The sequence below is a fragment of the Oenanthe melanoleuca genome, chromosome 7 (assembly GCF_029582105.1).
Source record: "Oenanthe melanoleuca isolate GR-GAL-2019-014 chromosome 7, OMel1.0, whole genome shotgun sequence".
Classification (NCBI taxonomy): Eukaryota; Metazoa; Chordata; class Aves; order Passeriformes; family Muscicapidae; genus Oenanthe; species Oenanthe melanoleuca.
This window is the reverse complement of record NC_079341.1, coordinates 26,837,797-26,857,709: the sequence shown is the minus strand read 5'-3', so window position 1 is coordinate 26,857,709 and position 19,913 is coordinate 26,837,797. Positions and strand designations below refer to the sequence as shown.

General features: G+C 43.7%; 1 protein-coding gene across 1 annotated transcript in view; it reads left to right on the top strand.

Annotated features, from left to right (window-relative positions):
- Nucleotides 1–16,561, top strand: part of ADCY5 (adenylate cyclase 5) — a 199,921-nt gene extending 183,360 nt beyond the window's left edge. Inside the window, exons 13-21 of the mRNA XM_056496843.1 lie at nt 1,226–1,342; nt 2,040–2,204; nt 4,397–4,572; nt 8,937–8,963; nt 9,773–9,905; nt 11,018–11,281; nt 11,566–11,770; nt 12,506–12,630; nt 13,975–16,561. Of these exons, the coding sequence (XP_056352818.1) occupies nt 1,226–1,342; nt 2,040–2,204; nt 4,397–4,572; nt 8,937–8,963; nt 9,773–9,905; nt 11,018–11,281; nt 11,566–11,770; nt 12,506–12,630; nt 13,975–14,103 (1,341 nt within the window). The 3' untranslated portion in view covers nt 14,104–16,561. The remainder of the gene's footprint in view (nt 1–1,225; nt 1,343–2,039; nt 2,205–4,396; nt 4,573–8,936; nt 8,964–9,772; nt 9,906–11,017; nt 11,282–11,565; nt 11,771–12,505; nt 12,631–13,974) is intronic.
- Nucleotides 16,562–19,913: the final 3,352 nt, after the last annotated feature.

The following is a 19,913-nucleotide window of genomic DNA, read 5'->3' as shown; positions in this document are numbered from 1 at the left end:
AAGTCCCCAGCTAATCAGCCACTGCAGCTCTCAGTAATTACACTGTAGGGCTGCTGTGTGGGAAGCACAGCACTGACAAAATGTTGCATATCTGAAGATGTAAGAGTGAAGGATAAAAGGGAAAAGCAAGACTTTTAATAGAAACATTAGTCATAGTTAAATTGCAGTGCCATGGCGCTGTGCTGCTGTTTCTTTGTGCCTCTAAAAATACACTCTAGTGGCTTGGTAATTGGTGCAGTGAGGGAAGGGAGAGCTGGGCTCTGGAGAAGGCTTGGGCAGGCCTGGGCAGAGCCCTGTGTGCTGGCATGGTGGTGTGGGGCAGGGCACTGGGAGGACAGTCTCCCGTGGGAGTGTGTCAGGGCACCAGGGCTTCCATCATTCCTGCTCCAGCCTGAGCTCCCACTGGCACAGCAGTGGCACATGACAGTGGACAGGGCTGCCTTGGCCTCTCCTGGACACTCTTGCAGCCAGAGCAATGCAGGGAGGCCTCAGCCCCTCCAGGGTGAGCCAAGGGCACCAGGGCAGCCTCTGCTCCGACACACAGACTGCTCCCGCCCGGAATGCCGTGCAGCACCTGCAGCCAGCAGCCAGCAGCAGGGAGCTCCTGGCCCTGCCAGCAGAGTCAGCCAGGCTGCAGCAGCTCCCTGACTGCCCTCACTCGAGGGTTTTATCTCCATGAGCAAGGAGCGGAGTGCACAGAGCAGCCCAGGCCAGCTGATGTCTGCAGCGCCTTTTGCCAGGGGCCTGGCAGATCACAGGGCAGTTTAACAGCCTGTGTGTGAAATGGCACCAGGGAGTCAGTCCTGCCACACGCCTTGGTGATCAAAGGGACATGACAAAAGTGTGTTTTCATTGCTGCTTTTTTGAATTTTTGCTCCAGTAATTTGCAGGCTCAGGCTCCTGGCCATTTCAGCTACAGATGGCTTGTGGTTTGCTTCTCACGACAGGATGAGCACAGCCCTGCAAGCCATGCTATCTGGGCTCGGGAGCCATCACTCCCATTAGGAAGGGCTAAGTAGATTTGGAGAGCCAGCTGGGCCTGCTGCCACGAGGCACTCACGTCTCTGCTGCCCTTGTCCCAGAGCTGCCATCCCCATCAGCATCCTCCAGCCCAGTGGAGGATCCACACAGACTGTGCTGAAGGATGCAGGCAGCTCAAATGCAGGTTATAAACAAACAAGGATTTTATGTTTCTATTTGATTTTTTTTTTTTTCTCTCATTCAGCTTTTCCCAGTTCCTCTCCAGACTCTTTCTAAGAAGATTGTACAGTCCAGGACCAATAGTACCTTAGTTGGGGTCTTTGCCATTATCCTGGTTTTTCTGTCTGCCTTTGTCAACATGGTATGTCCATTATTTCCTTTTGATCCATTCAGTTCTGCATTGTTTTCTTACTGGTGCTCTGCAGCATTGTGACCCTTAAAACCACTGAATTTAACATGATGCTGCCTAGGGCTGACAGCATCTGAGGTCGATGCCCTTTGTTTTTTGGACACAGAATATAAATGGGAGCCCAACAGCTCCATCCCTGGAGCCCATTATATGCCTGGCACTGATTTGTGCCCAGGTCCTTTTGTGATTCTCTAAAAATGCTTCTGTTCCAAGTGCAGGAACCAACCTGCAGGAAGGGCTGGCACGAGGCTGATGTGTTCTTTAACTCCCCCCATACTGAGTGGGACATGAGTGTTCCCCAGGCTTTGTGCCAGCCCTTTGTGCCATGCAGAGATCATGGGCACGGTGATGACTCTGCTTTGAGCTGCACTTTTGGGGCTGAGGTGGTCTGGTTGTGATTGCAAACACCACTGCTGAGTTCAGGCTCACAGGGACATGGGCTGTTCTCTGGGGCCTGGATTTTGTTAATTAATATTTTGGGGGAGGAAAAAATATACCTACTGCACATGCAGTAAAACATGAGCTGATGATTTCATGTTGCATATTTTGCGCATTGCTACAGCCATTTCCAAGGGGCTTTTAAACTGGTATAAACTATTTTGTTTTATTCTCTTTATCTGCAGAGCTTAATACCATCTTTGTTTTCCAGTTCATGTGCAGCACTGTGGATCTTGCCAGCTGCATGGCTGCTGAATACAACATCACTCCTGACCGGGTGGACATTTGCCTTATCAGCAACCTGACTTCCAACTACAGCCTGGGCACCTTGCAGGGATTCTGTGACAGTCCTTTGCCCAACTGCAACTTTCCAGAGGTATTGCTAGAAAAAAATGGGTTTCAGAGGTTGGTCTGGAAAAGGCTATAAAACCTGTGTGATGAATCTCAGGCATTCTGAGGAAAGCAAGGTAGTTCTTGAATGACATTACAGGACTGACACAGGCTACTATGTGCAGACTAAATTGTCTGAAGTTATTATCATGAATCCACATTAATGTTTAAGTTCCTTCAGGGCTGAATAATTAGTAGGCTTTTAAAATAGTTGGATCTTGCCTGTAGCAGGGTAAATGCCCCTCTCCATGAGGTCCTTAATGGCATGCAGAACTGCAAGTCATTTCAAAGGAGTTTGTAAGTGCTCAGTTTTACCTAAAAATCAGTTCTCTGAAAATCAATGTCTAGTCATAGATTTGATGCTTCCCTCCATTGTTTTATGTCCTGATGAAAAACTTGGCTTATATATTCTTTCCCAAGATATGGTAGGTCTGGCCTTAGACAGGTCAGCAGCCCAGACTGTGGTCTGCTTCAATTTGCAATGCAATTTCTGTGTCTTCAGGATATTCATTTAGAAAAAAATTAAATGCTTCTAATGGAAAAAAAACCCAACCAAACTCCCAGCCCAGATATGTTTTTCACACTGGTAAAAAAAGGAAAAGGAAAAAAAAAATCTTTCTGCATAGCTATTCAAGACCTTTCTCTGAGTTTTTAGGTCACAGCTGTTACATGTGTTGTTTACTGGAAATTGAAAAGGAAAAACAACTCTGTCTAGGATGAAGATAGAATTTATGTCACGGTCATCTGGGTTTATGGGGACCTGACAGATTTATGGTGGATCTGTTACCATCCAGATGTCCAAAGTGCTACTGAAAGTCCTGGTATCCTACTGGACATATTTCCTTTTAAGTTAACGGGAATATTGTCCCTTTGTGACTCAGTGAGGTTTCTGAGACTACCATTACTTGACTTTAAACCTGTGAGAGGCTTTAGTCTGCAGAAAGACCCAAGAGCAGAATCTGTCACAGTGGAGAAACAGTCTGTGCCCACCATGAATTTGTATGGAGTGCTGGCCCGGGACAGAGAGGAATTTTAAGCAATGAGGAATAGCCATTTTGCATACTGAGGTTGCTCTGGGAACCTGGAGCCAGGTCCTTCTGTTCAATGGCTAAGAAGTGAGGAGTCCCTCACCTGCACTCTGCAAGGCACATGTTGGATCTGCTACAGCTGTTCCCTGTTCCTCCCAGTGTCCACACAGGAGACAATGGAATCCTACCCCTCAGTCAAACCTGAGGAGTCAAGTACAAGCCGTACAAGTTATTTTCTCTAGTTTAATATATTGGACTATTAATAAATGAGCTCAGAACATAAGCATATTTCTGCTTCAACTAGGGCTTGCTTGTACTGAAAGGATTAATTGCCTCAGGCACATGATGTGGGGTTTTTGCCAGAAATAGGCCTGTCCAGGCAGAGTGGAAGCTTAAATCTTCACTGATTTGATAGCAGGAAGGTGGTGAGCTGGATAACATGCCTCTCTTTATTTTGCATCCCTGTTATCTTTCCCAGGAGCCATTAATGACCTGTAGTCACGCTGGGGAGCACTGGTGCTGAAAACTCAGCTCCAGGTGTGCCAGAGGTGCTCCACAGCCACACATGGGCACCTCTGCAGCTGCTGGCTGGCCAAATTATCATGGGGTTATTGTGGGATGGGTATGGGGACTTTGTCCAGCCTGTACCTTGCTGATGGAGCCAGTGTGTCACATCAGAGGGGGCAGTGCTTTCCCACTGGCCTCAAGTGGGCATCTGTCCAGGAGTGTGAGCTTCCAATACCCTTGGTCCTATGTGTTGTACAGATATGCAAATATGAGTCTAGAATTTGGCCTTAAAGCATGACCTAATGCAGCGTAACTGGGTGATCCTTTTGCTAATTTAGTAACTGTGTCCAGGGCAAAGCTGGGTCACAGCCTTGGGTGACCAGGTGTGATTCCCATGCCTCTTGAGAGTGAAGCACATAATGCCTGGAGAAAAATGCCACAGTTTCCTTTTCATTCATTCAGTTTTTAACTTTTGTAATGTGGGAGAATTCCACAGGCAGCCCCAGATTTATATGTTTGGTCAGCTCAATTACATAACTACCAATCTCTTTCTATCCCTGTGTTTAGTTTCTTTTCAGTTTTGATTTATCCAGCTGGCATTTATGTCTCTTCTGGTTTTTTTCCCATTTTTCTCTTTATACAGTACTTTACCTACAGTGTCTTATTGAGTCTCCTGGCCTGCTCTGTGTTCCTTCAGATCAGCTGTATTGGAAAATTGATCCTTATGTTAATAATTGAATTTATATATGTTCTCATTGTGGAAGTGCCAGGGGTCAACCTTTTCGACAATGCAGATCTCCTGGTTACAGCCAACACCTAGTAAGTGCCTTTCACTTCTGAAATCTTCACCTGATTTCTTTACACAGTGGTTTCAGTGTGGCATTTGGTGGATGGGAGTGCCAGGGCTGTGGTGCAAGCAAAGGCAGTGCAGGATACCAGAGAAGGCATGGCTGGAAGCTAAAGCTCTGCCAGTGCTGCTCTCTGCCTCTGAAGAGTAGGAGAATACAGTTCCCTTTAAGATCTTTTTAATGTGGGACTTGACTAATGAACTATCTATTAATAACAGAATATAACTGGAATCAGAGTGGATCAGTATTTGCTTTTTTCCAGAAATGGGGAGCTGTAGTTAGTCATTCTTAATTCTGGTATTACACTCCCAATATAGAAATGTCATTTCTCAAATAAGGAAAAAAAAAATCCTCCAACAAACTTTAGCTGGCTCAGGGATGTGATGTGAGCCACCACAATATATCAAATCCAGTTTGGGGTGGTGGAATGGTGGTGCTTGATGTTTGGCCAGTGATCTCTTGCCAGTTGCTGCTGGATATATGTCCTTGTTTGAAAAGCCAGTATCACAGCTGGGCTCAGCACAATTCCCAGCAGAAGGGTGGGAGTGGACAGTTGCCCTTTTACTTACAGAAGCTGGCTTGTCATCAGTCACACATCAATCCTGGTGCAGCCTCCTTGCACTGCTGTGCTGGTCCCCATCTCCTGGAGGTCCCCACACCAGGGAGGGAAGTTTGGCGCATCCACAAGCCTGTCCTCCTCCACAAGTTTTGTTTCTTGATGGGAATTGCATTGTTGTGTTAACTCCTTGTTTTGATAATTTCCCTTTGTAGGCAACAATTGTACTTAAATGTGAATGAATCAAATGATGCCAATTTAGGTGAGCTGTTTGTCAAGGCTGATAGCTGTGGTTGTTCCTGCCTTGGACAGCAGGGTGTTTGAGAAGATTCCCATGGCCCTTCCCAGTGTGTTATCAAATACCTTCTGCAGTTGCTCAGATTTCAGGATGGCCATTAACCATCAGCCCTCCAAGCCATCATTAACCATCAACCCTTCAAGCCTAATGCATCTGGTTACTCCTCTCCTTCACATGACTGTTCCATGATTTTACCATTTCTGTCTGCCCAGTAATAATTAATGGAAATATAGCTTTTGCTGGCATTGCTAGTTAATGGAAGTGTAGATTTTGGTACCATTGCAGTAATCACTTAAATTATTTTGTTAACTCAAGTGAGTGAAATTAGGTAGGAAACCCCATGGAGCTTTCTGTGGGGAGGTATAGGGAGAATGAGATTTTCTTCTCTTTTTTTCAGATATTAGGTGTTCCATCAGCAGAAGCTATTTAGTGTTTTCTAACACAATTAGTGAAATAAAAGCATTTTATATCTCAAACATAATTTCATTCTTGCAATTCAAGCACTAAGCGAAATTACAGCACTTGGAAGTATAATTTACATCACTTCACAATCAGAATGTCAGTAATAAAGTGGAGAAGGTTAGAATGTTTTCCCAGAAATAGTTTTCTGTGATGCTGTATTATCTCTCACTAAATGGGATTTGTGTGGTGGTTCAGCCCCAGCTGCAGCTCAGCCCCACACAGCCACTCACTCACTGCCCTGTGCTGGGATGGGGGAGAGAGCTGGAAGGGGATAAGTGAGAAAACCTATGGGTTGAGGTAAAGACAGTTTAATGGGACAGAAGAGAGAGAAAATAAAAGTAGTTGTTGTTGTTGTTGTTGTTGTTGTTGTTATTATTATTATTATTATTATTATTATTATTATTATTATTATTTTATTAGAATAGATAAAACAAGTGATGCACAATACAGTTACTCACCACTTGCCAACCAATGCCCAGCCAGTTCCTGAGCAGCAGGATTTCCTGAGCAGGCCAGATTTCCCCCCAGTTCCCATACTGAGTGTGATGCCATATGGTGTGGAATATTCCTTTGGCCAGCTGGGGTCAGCTGTGCTGGATGTGTCCCCTCCCAACCTCTTGTGTCCCTCCAGCCTGCTCCCTGGGGCTGTTGAGGAGCTGAAAAGTCCTTGACTTAGTATAAACACTACTTAGCAACAGCTAATACATCAGTGTGTTATCATTCTCCTACTTAATCCAAAACACAGCACTGCACCAGCTAGGAAGAAATTTAACTCTATTCCAGTGGAATCCAGGGCAATTTTTTTTTGTCCAAAGAGCTCCACGGATGGCTATTTATTGCCTCAGTGCCTGGAAGGCCATTTGTGTGTTGTGGCAAATGGGAGCTCAGCATGTAGCACAGTGTTCAGAGATAGACCTTATTGTCCAGTTGATACTAAAAAACCAGAAAAGCCACCATGACCTCATACTACTTTAATTGGGTGCCCATTGTAGCTACATAATTAGTGTCTGCTCTGCAGCCAGTATGGTACTCTGACTAATTAGAAGTGATGCAGATGTCACTTCACACTTGTGTGTACAAACCAGCCCAGCATGGAGGCAGCTGAAAGGCTGATTAGAGCACGTGGGGAGTTGCTAGACTTGACTGCAGCCTGTGACACATGGAGTGTAAGTGGATGCACAGGGCTATCGTGTTACCTTTCTCCTGTGCAGAGGATGGAACTAATGCACTGGCTTAAAGATGAGCCAGTGTGATCTCCTAAACTGAGTTCCTGCACAGGGAAGCCCAAAGAGCTTTGCCCTGTGATTTGTTCATCATCTCTGTTCCAGCTATCTGTCCTTGCCACTGTGGCTGGGAAAAGTGAGATGCTTTGGTCCAATGCGAGCTGTCTCTAAAATGAACTGCCTTTCCTGCTACAAATGTGCACTTCACTTGAGCAGGAGTGTGGTTAGCAAGCTTCTCTCTGTGTTCCCTTCCAGTAATTAAAGAACCATCTGCTACTGGGAGTCTCTGTTCCATGGGGGAACAACCTACTAATGTAACCCCCGTACTGCTTGCACTGGGCATCTTCACTTTTCCAGAGAGTTACTGTAAATACTGGGTTTGCTGCACTTCACAGTCTCTGATGGAGGTTTTAGAGCAAGAGTGACACCCACAGTGAGCAGTAGCCTCAGTACTAAGGGTCAGATCTGCCATGCTGCCATCATAAGAGAGAGTGATAAGGGGAGCAGTCAGTCATCCATGGCCATCCTTGGCAATTTAGGGAAGCAGGGGAATCATGCTGCATGTGGGAAGTGTCTCCAGCTAGATCTAGCCTTTAATGTGGGAGTCCCCAGGCTTTCCAAACCGTGTCTTGTGTCCCAGCACATGTGTTCAGTGCTGGAGCTAGCCAAGATCCATGCCATAGATTGTGTGCAAGACAACAGTGGGTTGCAAAATCCATGTCAGAAGAAATGCCATGCTCAGAACTGCAGAAAATGTCTTGGAACAAACAAGGTTAGAGAGTTGCTATGCTTTTATTTTTGATGTTATGCCCAGTTAGGTTCCCTTGCCTATGTTGATTTTGAACATTTTGATTGTGTAGCAAGGTTCCCTCTAACCCCATAAAACTGTGGCCTGAAGCTCTCTAGAGATCTGTCACATTCTCAGGCTAATATCACATTTGTAGCCTGCAAAGTTCTAATTGCATCAATGACACTATAGTAATTTAAACACTGATCTCTTTCCTTCCATTTAAATAGTGTTTTAAAAGATGCTTGTGCATGGTTCTCAGCCACCTAATACTCCACCCACACTCAAGAACAAAGCCAGCAGCATTAAGCAATCAATCAGGAGCTCAGACAGCTGCTACCTACCAGAAAGCTCCATTCCATACTTTCAGTGTCAAAAAGCACACCCTCCATCTCCCCCAGCAGCTCTGATACACGTGGCTACTTTGCAAATTGTCAACGGAAATAGGAATGTGCTAAAGGGTTTCTTTCCTTCAGTGCCCTCGTATGTGGTACACAGAGCTGGGCACAAGCTGGCAGTGAGGAACGTGCAGAAGAAGGGAGCAGGATTAGACTTAAAGGAATTAAACACATCTCCATGCCACAATAAAAGGAGAAGAAAGGAGCTATCCCTCACAAGATAAAAAAAGTCCAAAGCTTTCTTCCTTAGGTCAAATTTTGTAGTCTGACCTAATGAAGTAGTGATGGATGCACAGGCATTTGCCAAGCATCCCACACTGACATCAAAATCCCAAATTATTCTCTCACTCTTAATGTTTCTTAGATATTTTACCCACATTAACCACGTGACACGATCACTCTGGAGTTTTGAGTGTAGCTCAGAAGCCTGTTTTCCTCCTCCCCCTCCCATCTTTTAGTACTTTTCTGCTTCAAAAGAGCTGTAGCCCCACACAGTGTTAGAGGTGCCACACTGCAGAGGTGCTGTGCAATGATGTGCACAAGGGCAGGAGCTGCAGGGAGCCAAACACTCCACTGACCTTGTGTTCGTGCTTTTTTTTTTTTTTTTTCAGCGTGTCTGGAAATGATACATCCTCGTGGTAAGTCACTTTGGCATTAAATATTTTATAGGTTTTTGTTGGTGGGTATTTTCTCTTCACAAGGTACAATATCAGCACACTGAATCACCAGTAGTGTCTGGTGTTTGTGCATTGCTGTGAGCTGGAATAACACAGTGCCAATGCCCTGAATGGAATGAGTGTTGCCCTTTTGTATGTATAGCTACTCTCAGAGCATCCTCTTTCCTGTGGGACTGTATGTCAGCTCAGAGCTTATTTGTAATACAATTTAAAGGTTTTATCAAAATATTTTCATACTGTATACCTCTGTAATTCATATTTAACAGTTTTTGTTTGCCTGCTTGTCAGAGGAGGTGTGAATGTGCCTTAGTGCTCTTTTCAGTTTACAGAGCACTTACATGACAAAGCCCATTAAGAAGTGACTAATTAGAGATGCCATGAGTTAGAGCAGTTCCAGACTCAGGAGCCCAGGGAAGCCAGAGCAGAAGACAAGGATGAGCACAGTCTGAGGGGCTGTCAGCACTTCAGTGTTGTCACCCTTAGCATGTGTGGCCATTCTCTGAAGAGTGGCCTCTATATCAGTGACAGCCCTTTCTGAGAAGTTGGATTACTTTTTCCAATTTCCAAGTCCTCCTTTAGAAACTGGCACCCGTGAGCCAGTCTCCAGCTCTTTGCAGGTATTGTTTGTCCCTTTACCAACACAGGCTTTGAGGGGAAAGCAAAAAAAAGCCTTTTCCTGAGAGGCAAGTTAGCCTTAAATGGGAAGCGTGGGGCATGGCAAGGCTGTGCTCTTCCAGTGACAGGAAGTTTTGCTCTTTCCTTGGCTGCAGCCCCCCAGTGACGACACGAGTGGCGCTGAAGATTGTGACCCCTGTCATCATTTCTGTCTTTGTCCTGGCACTGTACTTGCATGCCCAGCAAGTGGAATCCACTGCAAGGCTTGATTTCCTCTGGAAACTTCAGGTGAGTGGGTGTTGGCTGTGGGAGGATCACATGTGGTCTTTGGCATTAATATAAAATGGCTGAGCTCTTCCCTGTCAAGTTGAGGAATGTGATAAAGTGCCTTTGAATTTAATCTGAATCTGTCTTATAACTGGGCATGCTAATAATGCACTGCTCTTCTTTGGTACTGTGCATCTCATCCCAGCTATTTTCTTCAACCTTTTTTTCCTTGTAAATGCACCTTGGATGGTCCCCATGGTAAAGGGTTATAGATCTGAATGTTGAGATTAATGAATTCAGGCAACTGAGCTGTTACTGCTGCAGGAACATGTAATGTAACACAATTTATAAATATAGGAAGCTCATATTCACTGCTGAATTGTTTCCCAGAGCTCAGTGAGCTTTAGTTTGCTGTGTTCAAGGGTGTGAAAAATTCACATTTGCATTTGCATTCAGTTTCCTGTTAAGCAGTGGGAACTGGCTCCATGTCCAGCCTTCATTAGCCCCAAGGCAACAGTACTGGGTAACCAACACACTGTGGATAATGCCACACTATGCTCCTGTCCCTGGCTGCACTGTTAATGTTTTCACTAGTTGTGCCCATGAGTGCTGTTGGGGCCCTCTATGTGATTCCCAAGCAAGCAGGACAGGCCTGGGCTCTGGCCAGCACTCATGGCTGGGGGGCTGCAGGACTGCAGGTTTTATTTAGATTTTCTGCCTTCTGGGTGGCAGGACATCATTCTAATTATAGGTCTTTGTGATTTGAGTACAAAGCACTGAGGAAGCAACAATTAATTAAAGCTCCTTGTGAAGCAGATAAACATTGTAATCCTGATTTATAAATGGTAAAACAGTGGAAGGGGTGAGCTGAGTGGTTACCCAGTTCGGGGCTCAGAAATACAATGCTGGATTTTGCCATTATTCTCTGCCTGCTTTTCCATACCTATGTGCACGAAGAGATGGAGCATTTTCCACTGCAGAACCCAAGTTTCTGCATCTCCCTGGTTCTGCTCTCCTTTGCAATTTCCTCTGTTCTATTTGTACCCTCACTGCAAGTAAATTTTCAGTTTTTTCACCTCCCCAGAGCAGCTACCAAAGGAGTAAGTGCATCACTGTGTGTCCCCCTAAACTAGGCCACCGAGGAGAAGGAGGAAATGGAGGAGCTGCAGGCCTACAACCGGCGCCTCCTCCACAACATCCTGCCCAAGGATGTGGCCGCCCATTTCTTGGCTCAGGAGCGGCGCAATGATGAACTGTACTACCAGTCCTGCGAGTGTGTGGCTGTCATGTTCGCCTCCATTAGCAACTTCTCCGAGTTCTACGTGGAGCTGGAAGCCAACAATGAAGGGGTGGAGTGTCTGAGGCTGCTCAATGAGATCATTGCTGATTTTGATGAAGTAAGTCACAGAAAATCTTGGTGAACAAAGTTAACTGAAAATACCGAATCCATGGTTCATTTCTCCTTACTCTAGGAGTCTTCAGTTTTATTTTTTTTCAACACTGAAATTCCTTCTATTCCTTTGTCACTCCTTTGAGTATCTAATCCCCTTTCTTCCTCTATCTTCTTGCCTCTGTCCACTACTTAGTAATGCTTGCAGCAAGGCAGGACATGTGGCATGGACATTGCCAGCATCTGTGTGTTTGTCAAGGTTTATTTGCTTCTTTTGCTCTTGTGCCACAGATCATAAGTGAAGACCAATTCCGGCAGCTGGAGAAGATCAAGACCATTGGCAGCACCTATATGGCTGCCTCAGGCCTCAACGACTCCACTTACGACAAGGAAGGCAAGACACACATCAAAGCTCTGGCAGATTTTGCCATGAGGTTAATGGACCAAATGAAATACATTAATGAGCATTCATTCAACAACTTCCAGATGAAGATAGGTAATGTCCTTGTGCTCACAGGATTCCATGTAGGTAGTGGTCATTCTGAGCTGGGGATTTTATGGACTGTAAAAAACAAAGATGTTACATTAGCTGTACAGTGATGTTGATTGGTGCCTGGTGACCACCTCAGCCTCTGTGAAACATCACAGTAGTTTTTTAGGGTACAGCAGCATCACTGAAGCTCCCTAGAGAATTAGAAGCAGTGTAGCTCCTACCACAGCATGGTTTTACATGGCGGTTGACCTTGGGCTTGACCTTTTGCCCCTGTGCTTCCCATTCTGGCATTCTTGGACATTAAATTGTCTTTCAAGTCAAGAAATAAAAAGTGACAGAAAGGGGATAAGAAATTTGAGGATGTCAAGTGTGGTATTTGTTCTGGAAGGTTCTGGGCTGCTTCCTTGCAGGCCCTCAGCATTGCTGCAGGTATGTGCTGACTTCAAGTGAGCAGTTTGCTTGTTTAGCCAGGTGGCAAACAAACTTTATCCCATTATCTGGCACTGGAAAGTAGCTGTGGATTGAGCAGATCCAGCCCAACCTGCCAGTCAGTTGGGCATAATGGATTGAAGAAGTCAAATTATGTTTTAACATTTCTCTCCCCACAGTTTGGCCATAGCTTTACATGACAGGGTAAAGCACTGTTAGAACCAGTGAGCCTTAGGATGGGTTTTTACTGTGTGAAAAATAACCTCCCTCAAGCAAATGGATCTAAGTGTATTTCTCCTCTCCTTCCAGGACTCAATATTGGTCCTGTCGTAGCTGGGGTGATAGGAGCCCGCAAACCCCAGTACGACATCTGGGGCAACACAGTGAATGTAGCCAGCAGAATGGACAGCACAGGAGTGCCTGACAGGATTCAGGTAAGGCAATCCCTGGAAAAATTACACTGCCAGCCCTGTGTCACTTACACATTTTGAAACTTAATTAGAATTTAAATTGTGGGTTCAGTTTACTCCTTTATTCCATACACAGAACTGAAAGGTCACTTAGGGAATGCTGGTGGTACCAGCAAGTTTTGTCTTTTAATTGTGACCAACATTCCAACCTTCATTTAAAAACTTGCACTTGAGTTCTGGGTGGAAGTGCTGAGCTGAGCTCCCTTCCCTGTGTGCCTCACTAGCACTGAGCACACTTCCTGTCTGATCCCTGCTCACACACGCTGCTCAGCTGTGTGTGGTGGTTGCTCCGTTTTCCAAGGGCCTGACTCCGCCATGTATTTCTGTAATTCACTTTGCTGCTCACTGTGCCATATGTGACATGTGGCCAGCAAGGGTCCAGGCATCAGCAGGATAGGGATACACCACAAAGAAAGAGGATTGTTTAGGGGTTAATGGGACCTGTCTGACAATCACACATCTCCTCGGCCTTCAGATGTGACCTTTCCAGTGAGTGATTCAATTCCACTGTTCTGCTTTTGCTGAGCCAATGTCCACAGTAACAGAATGTCATTCCTTGGGAAAATACTGAAGGGTTATAAAAATAGAGCAGCTGATGTAAAGCCCAAGAGGGGCAGCCATGCTGTTTCCTTGCCTGTCAGCTAACTGGATCAATATTTATCCATCACTCTTCAAGCTTCCCTACAAGATGGTCTGTAAAGCCACCTGAAAATGGGTGAGAAAATACCTTGTAATGAATAAATACCTCAGAAAATCTGGTCTTTAAACTTCAGTTGTTCTGCAGCACACGTGATTATTTTTAAATGGCCTCTGCAGAGACAATTTGGATGCTGGCTGGAGTATTCCATTCTATCAGTTCTCTCCCATTGCCCACTACCTTCTCCTTCATAAAAACAACCCTACTTCTAAGCTGTACATCCACTTTGTAACTTCTAGGTAATTTTTGAGGATATTTTAGTGAGTTTGACCTATTTCCCTACTGCCACTGCAGTGATACAATGAATGCATCTGAGTAGACTGAACTGACTGGTGTCTTTTAAAAATTTGTTAGGCTTTATCCAGTGATCTCCTCGAAAAATGCAGTTTCCCCAGCTGTGAACTGTCTGTGACATCTACTTTCTCAGATTCTAATGGTTGTTCAGCAACTTGTGCCAACCTTTCAGTTAGTGATTGATGTGCAAATGTTGATTGACTTAGAATCAAAGCAGTTGATCCTACTTTATTCTGTGCATGGATTACTCCAAAAGCAGATGGAAAAACTGTGTGGAAGACAAGGCAAGCATCTGTTTACTCTTGTTTATTCTGCAGGTAACCACGGACATGTACCAGGTTTTAGCAGCCAACAACTACCAGCTGGAGTATCGAGGGGTCATAAAGGTCAAAGGCAAAGGAGAAATGACCACCTACTTTCTAAATGAAGGGCCTCCAATTAGTTAGCACTGACTGCAGCGCCACACAAAGACGGATTTTGCATTACCCAGGATTGTGAGTCGGAGAAGAATCACTTTTTGGCAGTGAAGCTGAACATGTGGTGCAGTTGAAATTTCAACCCCATGACTTTAGAGCTGGTATCAGCAAATTCTTTGGCCACCCATAAAAAAAGGCAAGAGAAAGAAACCACCTTGGAGTTGTTCCTGGCTGAGTGCTAAGCTGACCAAAGATGTGCACTACAGAGTTCACAGCTAAGACATGAATTCGGCATTTTTAAAAAGGCTGCTACCACAGGATGGCATAAGAAGCTATTTAAGTATTTATTGATGCAACACAACATTTACTTGGTTGAAGGAATGTATGATTCACTACAAAGCATTATTTTGGAATGGATTTGCACTCCCATAATGTTTCCATCCCATACTGCCAGCTATTTGAAGTGTACCACTGTGCTTTTATTAGCTGTTTTGAATGGGCTTTCAAAACTGACACCCACTGTTGCAGCACACAAAAAGGCCTTTTTAGAAGGGCATTGGTAATGTTTTAGTGTGAAAAGACATTATAGCCTTGGCCCCCTCTTTTCCCTTTTTCTCCATGGCTAAATGACTGCTCTTCTGAGTGGGGCTGGCACACCTGATGAAGGGGAAGATCAGGATAAAGGAAGATGGCTCTACAACCGTATTTATTAAAAAGTCGTCTGTGCTCTTCTTTGGTATCTATCAGTTTACATGGGAAAGACTAGATGTAAACAAGAGACACTTTGTGGGGGGAACTCCCCTGAAATTTGTTGTGGGTTTTTTTGTATTTTTTATTTTGTAATATCGAGAACATGGAGATCTAACAGATATACCAAATTCTATATTTTGTAAATTATATATAAATTAGAAGGCAGGCTGTCCACACTGAGGTGTGGGGGGAGATGTATATAACCTGTAGACTTTTGTGTAATTTTTTTCTGTGTAATACTCTGAACACAGACTTGGCAGTTTTCAGATTATCACTATACAATCAACCAACAACAAACAGGTGAGTTTCCAGGCTGAATCAGATGCATTTTAAAATGAATATCCAGAAAAATCTACAACCCCAAAGAAGAGGAAAAACCCACAGTAGTCACAGAATTGTTCGTGCAGCATTTCAGCAGAGGGTGACGGCTTCCCAATGGAAACAGGACCTTTGAATTTTAGCTTCTGAGATGGTATCAAACATGTCAAAAAGAGCTCTAACCAAATCTTCTAACTCTTAACAGGAGCTCTTATGAGAAAAGGAAAAAAGCTCATTTGAACTTATTTTTAAGAAATCATTTTTCATAGATGGTCTTAATAGAATCCTGCTGATCTGAGAGTTGTCTGACATTGTAACTGCCATGTGACATTACAAGGAACTATGTGCTGCAGCATCCAGTTGACTTTCCTGTAGTAAGCACTTATTTAAACTGATTCACAGATTTTCAATTTTCAGGAATTAGGTGATCTTCAAAAAAGATTATGATGGCAAGTGTGTATATGAGGTGGTTGACCTTAAAATAGTGCCATTGATACTGTGTTGGGCATCTTTATCACTAGTGGGGGGGTTTCTGAATAGTTCACTGTTATCATTTATGTACCTTTTCTAACTATGAAAGAAAAATCCCTTGATATTTTATTAAAAAAAGAAAATAATTTAAAAAAAGCTATATTTTTTATATTCTATGAGGGGAAAGTTTTGATATTGAATTTGGCTAGCACTAAAAATTACTCCAGTCTTTTGACATTTAATAAACTTGTTTTCCACTCTTCTCAGGGCAGAATTATTGTAGTACTCACAGCATAATGATTGCACTATGGTGGTGGCGATTTCTTTTTCCTACTCGACAATGACAATAAGTGAAAATCCATGGATCTGTCTTAATTAATTTTGCTCTATTGCTAAGCATGACCCGAGCATTAAGCCATTTAAACATAAGCTTAAATGGCATTTCCCCTTTCCTTCTCCCTTCCACTAGGAAACATCTCTGAAAAGTATAGTATATTGACTTCTGTAAAACTGCCAAGTCTGCCCTTGTACTATACTTTTGCTCCTTTACATCTTTCCTGGTTTGCAAAATACTTAAGTTGCATCATGCTGTTATGCCTTTCTCCCTTCCTCCACCTCCCATCCCCTTTGTCCCTCACTGAATTTCATTACCTTCATGCCATACACTTGGTTTTAGGTTTGCTTTCCGCTTTCCAAAAGTCTGCAGTCTTCTTAACTTTTGATTCATCTTATGAAGTTGTGTTGTCAATGAAATTTCAAGTCCCCAGTATCTCTAGCTGTGATTGTTGACAGTGTGTCATGATCATTTCAAGGGGTATTCACACACTCTTTACTCTGGATCTTGCAAAAATGGATACAGTTATGATTTCCCATGGAAATTGAAATCTATTTAAGTAATTTAACTATATTAAACACTGTTTCACTGGTAAAGTGTCTCTGTTTTATTTTACCTGCATCTGGCCGGAGGCATGAGACTTAAGTTGTGTAGGAGATGCTGGATCTGCAAATAGAAACATCCAGGTCTTGCCTGGCACTGATGGATGCCCTGCTCCTTTGCACTGTGCTGTTATGGAGCCCCAAGAGCCTGGCTGCCCAGCAAACATCCCCTGGGTTCCTTCTTGTACCTCCAGCTGCCCTTGGAATCAGTCTCAGGGCAGCTGCCAAAAATATACTGGCATAACTGAACAGCCTAAATTTGTGTGTGCATCCTATTGGGAAAAAAAAAAAAAAAAAAAAAGTATTTTTAAAAGCACATCACCTTTGCCAAAGAATTCCCCAGGTACCTCGGTACTTGTCCTCTCAAGGACACTGGAAGGAGTCAGCACTGCTGCCACTGCAACATCTTCCATCCTTACAGGTAAAAGTAAACACTACATGTGACTGTACCAATTAACAGAGCCTCAACTAGAGCTGAGGAAAAAACCCTGCAGATTCCAGCTGACTTCTCTTAGATGGGAAGACATTACACAGGCAGCTAAAAACCAAATGCCCTACAATCTGTTATAGGTTAGGAGGGATTTTATGAGTGCACTGGGAGTACAGCTGCAGGAACAAAAAGCCATGAAGTATTTAAAGTCTTTATGAAAATTGTCAGAGAACTATTTAATACTTTCTATGCTCTTGTAAATAATCATACAAACAGCAGTTCAGGACATTGCCTGATGTAAGCAACTTTTTTTAACTATCTGGAGAAGGGTATTCCCCAGGGGAGGGAAGACAGGAGTCTCCAGTACTGTGCCCTCTCATTTCAATTACTGTACACAGACTGGCTGAATAGTTTTCCCCAAATGCATCTTTTTCCCACCCAGAAAACATTTTAATGAATTTTAAGGTGTTCAACCACTTCTCCCCAACACAGATCTGGCTACATCAAGCATCTGCCTGCACTTAATAAAATGATACATTTGGGGCACACTGAATTTCTTATATGTGTGTCCTGCACATATCTCCAGCCTGGCTGTTTATGTGTTACACAACATCCAGACACCAGCACCTGGCCAAAAAGTATACCCAGAGGCAAATATTTTCATTCTGTTAAGTTTCCCAATTGCTCCTCAGGGCACCATCACTTCTAGACTGAAGTTCAGGAGTTATCAGAGAGAGCAGGCTTGGCACGTTGCTGGGAAAAAGGCAGCTCAGCTGTTTTAAGCTGAAAAAACTCAAGTTTCCCTGCTCTTGTCCCACTCTGTCCTTGCAACCGGAAGAGCGATTAGGCTCTGGGGAGGTGTGGGGAGGACTGAATTCCAGGCAGGATGGAGGGCAGGAACAGCAAAATTCTCCTGGCATTTGGGAGCCAGACAGTTTCCTGTAGAAAGCAGAGTTACATATTTTCTGTCCCCGAGCACCTGTCAGTCCCTGCCCGCCCTGCTCTGCCCTGGCACTGGCTGCAGTGCAGGTGAGGTGAGGTGGCTGCAGGGCTGGGGCCAGCCCTGTGCCGTGGCTCCCCTGGGAAAGGGGCGGGGGTGCCAGCTGGGAGTTACCCAGCAGGAGAGCCCGGCACTGACACGCTCCCCAGAGCGGTGGCTGGGGCAGCACGGCACCTGCATTCCAATAAAAACCTCCAGGGGACACCACCTGCAGTGATCTCCTCTGTAAGCAGCTGGCCCCAGAGACCTTTCAACAGAATTTCAGAGGCAAATAACTATTGTCATCTACTGGAAACAGCATTATATATACCTACCTTCTGTAAGTCATGAGCCTTTGGTCATTCCTTCCTGAAAGCAAATACAGTGGCACCTTATTGAAAGATAAACATTCTGTTGTGGGTGTTGGATGAATTCATTTCAACCCTCAGGAGGTCTTCCTTCCTACAGCATGAAACAGGCTCTGCTTCTACTAAATTCCACAGAACAATTGAGCAACCACAAATGGCCATCTGCACTTCACACTAAAGTAAAGCCTGCTGTTCAAGAGAGCAATCAGCTTTCCTAAATTAATCTTCCTAACTTGGTAACTCAAGTACCTAGTAAAATCAGCAGGGAAGCCCCTGCCTGAGTGTTGAGTTTGTGTAAGCAAAAAGGAAATCCTGGGAATTTTTAATAAATTTTCCCCTCCAACCTGGCCTGCTGTATCTTAATTCTAATCTCACACCAAAATGTCAGCAAGTTCTAATATTACAGTCAAACTCAAACATGCTAAGAAGCCATGTTTTTAGCACCTAGTAATACCCATATAATGAAGAACAGTCATGCTCATTAACTTTTCATTGTGAAATGGGATTTTTATCAGTGCTATAAAAACAAGCAAACAAAACCCCAACTGTTTTCTGTTACACTGGCAGTTGCATTTGTTCATTATACCTGCTAATCAGCAATTAGTTTAATGCCAGCATAACTGGAATGGAATAATGGCTCCAGATGCTATGACAAAGGAAGTTTTCATTCCTTAAAAATGATCTTTGGGAATAGCAGGAAGGGACAGTGCCTCAGAGAAAACAGAATTCTCTGCCAACATATAAACGGAAGAAATGATGCAACAAAAATTCTGTATGTACATAACAACCTGAGTTAAAAACTAAGCAGTACTTGAGGCATTCATAGTAGCTTCCCTGCCTATCAATGGAGGTGAAAACACAGGTATAAGGGTTCTTCTAGACACTATAAGCAAAATAAAACCTGGTTTTATACTTAAAACATAATAGCTCTATTTTTTAATCACTGATTTTAAATTCACCTTTACAGAACGGTGCACTGGATGTTAATACAAGTAATTCTTGGTGCTAAGCAAAGGCTGTTTGCTGCTTATGTTCATCAACACCTTCTTCCCTGTCTCTAAGTGGGGAGGAAAGAGAATTAACTGCACACTAAGGGGTCTCCAAAGGCTTTCACCCCAGACAGCAGTCTGAGCCCCACCACCTCCCACTGCAATTTCATTCTCTAATTCTTCTTGGTTGTATTATGCACAATTTTCTTAACTAACACTCCATCTATTTAAAAAGAAAGCAAGATACTCAGTTCCTTTTCTCCTAGGTCATAACATCTGACACTAAGTAACTTATTTAAAAAAACATTTTGGTATGAAATGCCAAAGAAAATTTTCCTGGGCCAACATTTCATAGCAAAGCAAAGTTCTTATCAATTCCCAAATCCAGCAACACAAGAAAACTGCAATTTCTCTGCCCTATTAAGGCTGGATTACAACTTGTAGATAAAAACCTACATCTTTTTGTACATTATAGAACATCATAAATAACTGTCATATAAAAATAAAACCCCAGTGTAAGTGAAGGTGGTCCTTTATGGTTGGCTGGGGTTTGCTGATTGATTCACCAGCTTTAGGAGCATAGGATTGTTCTCTCAACT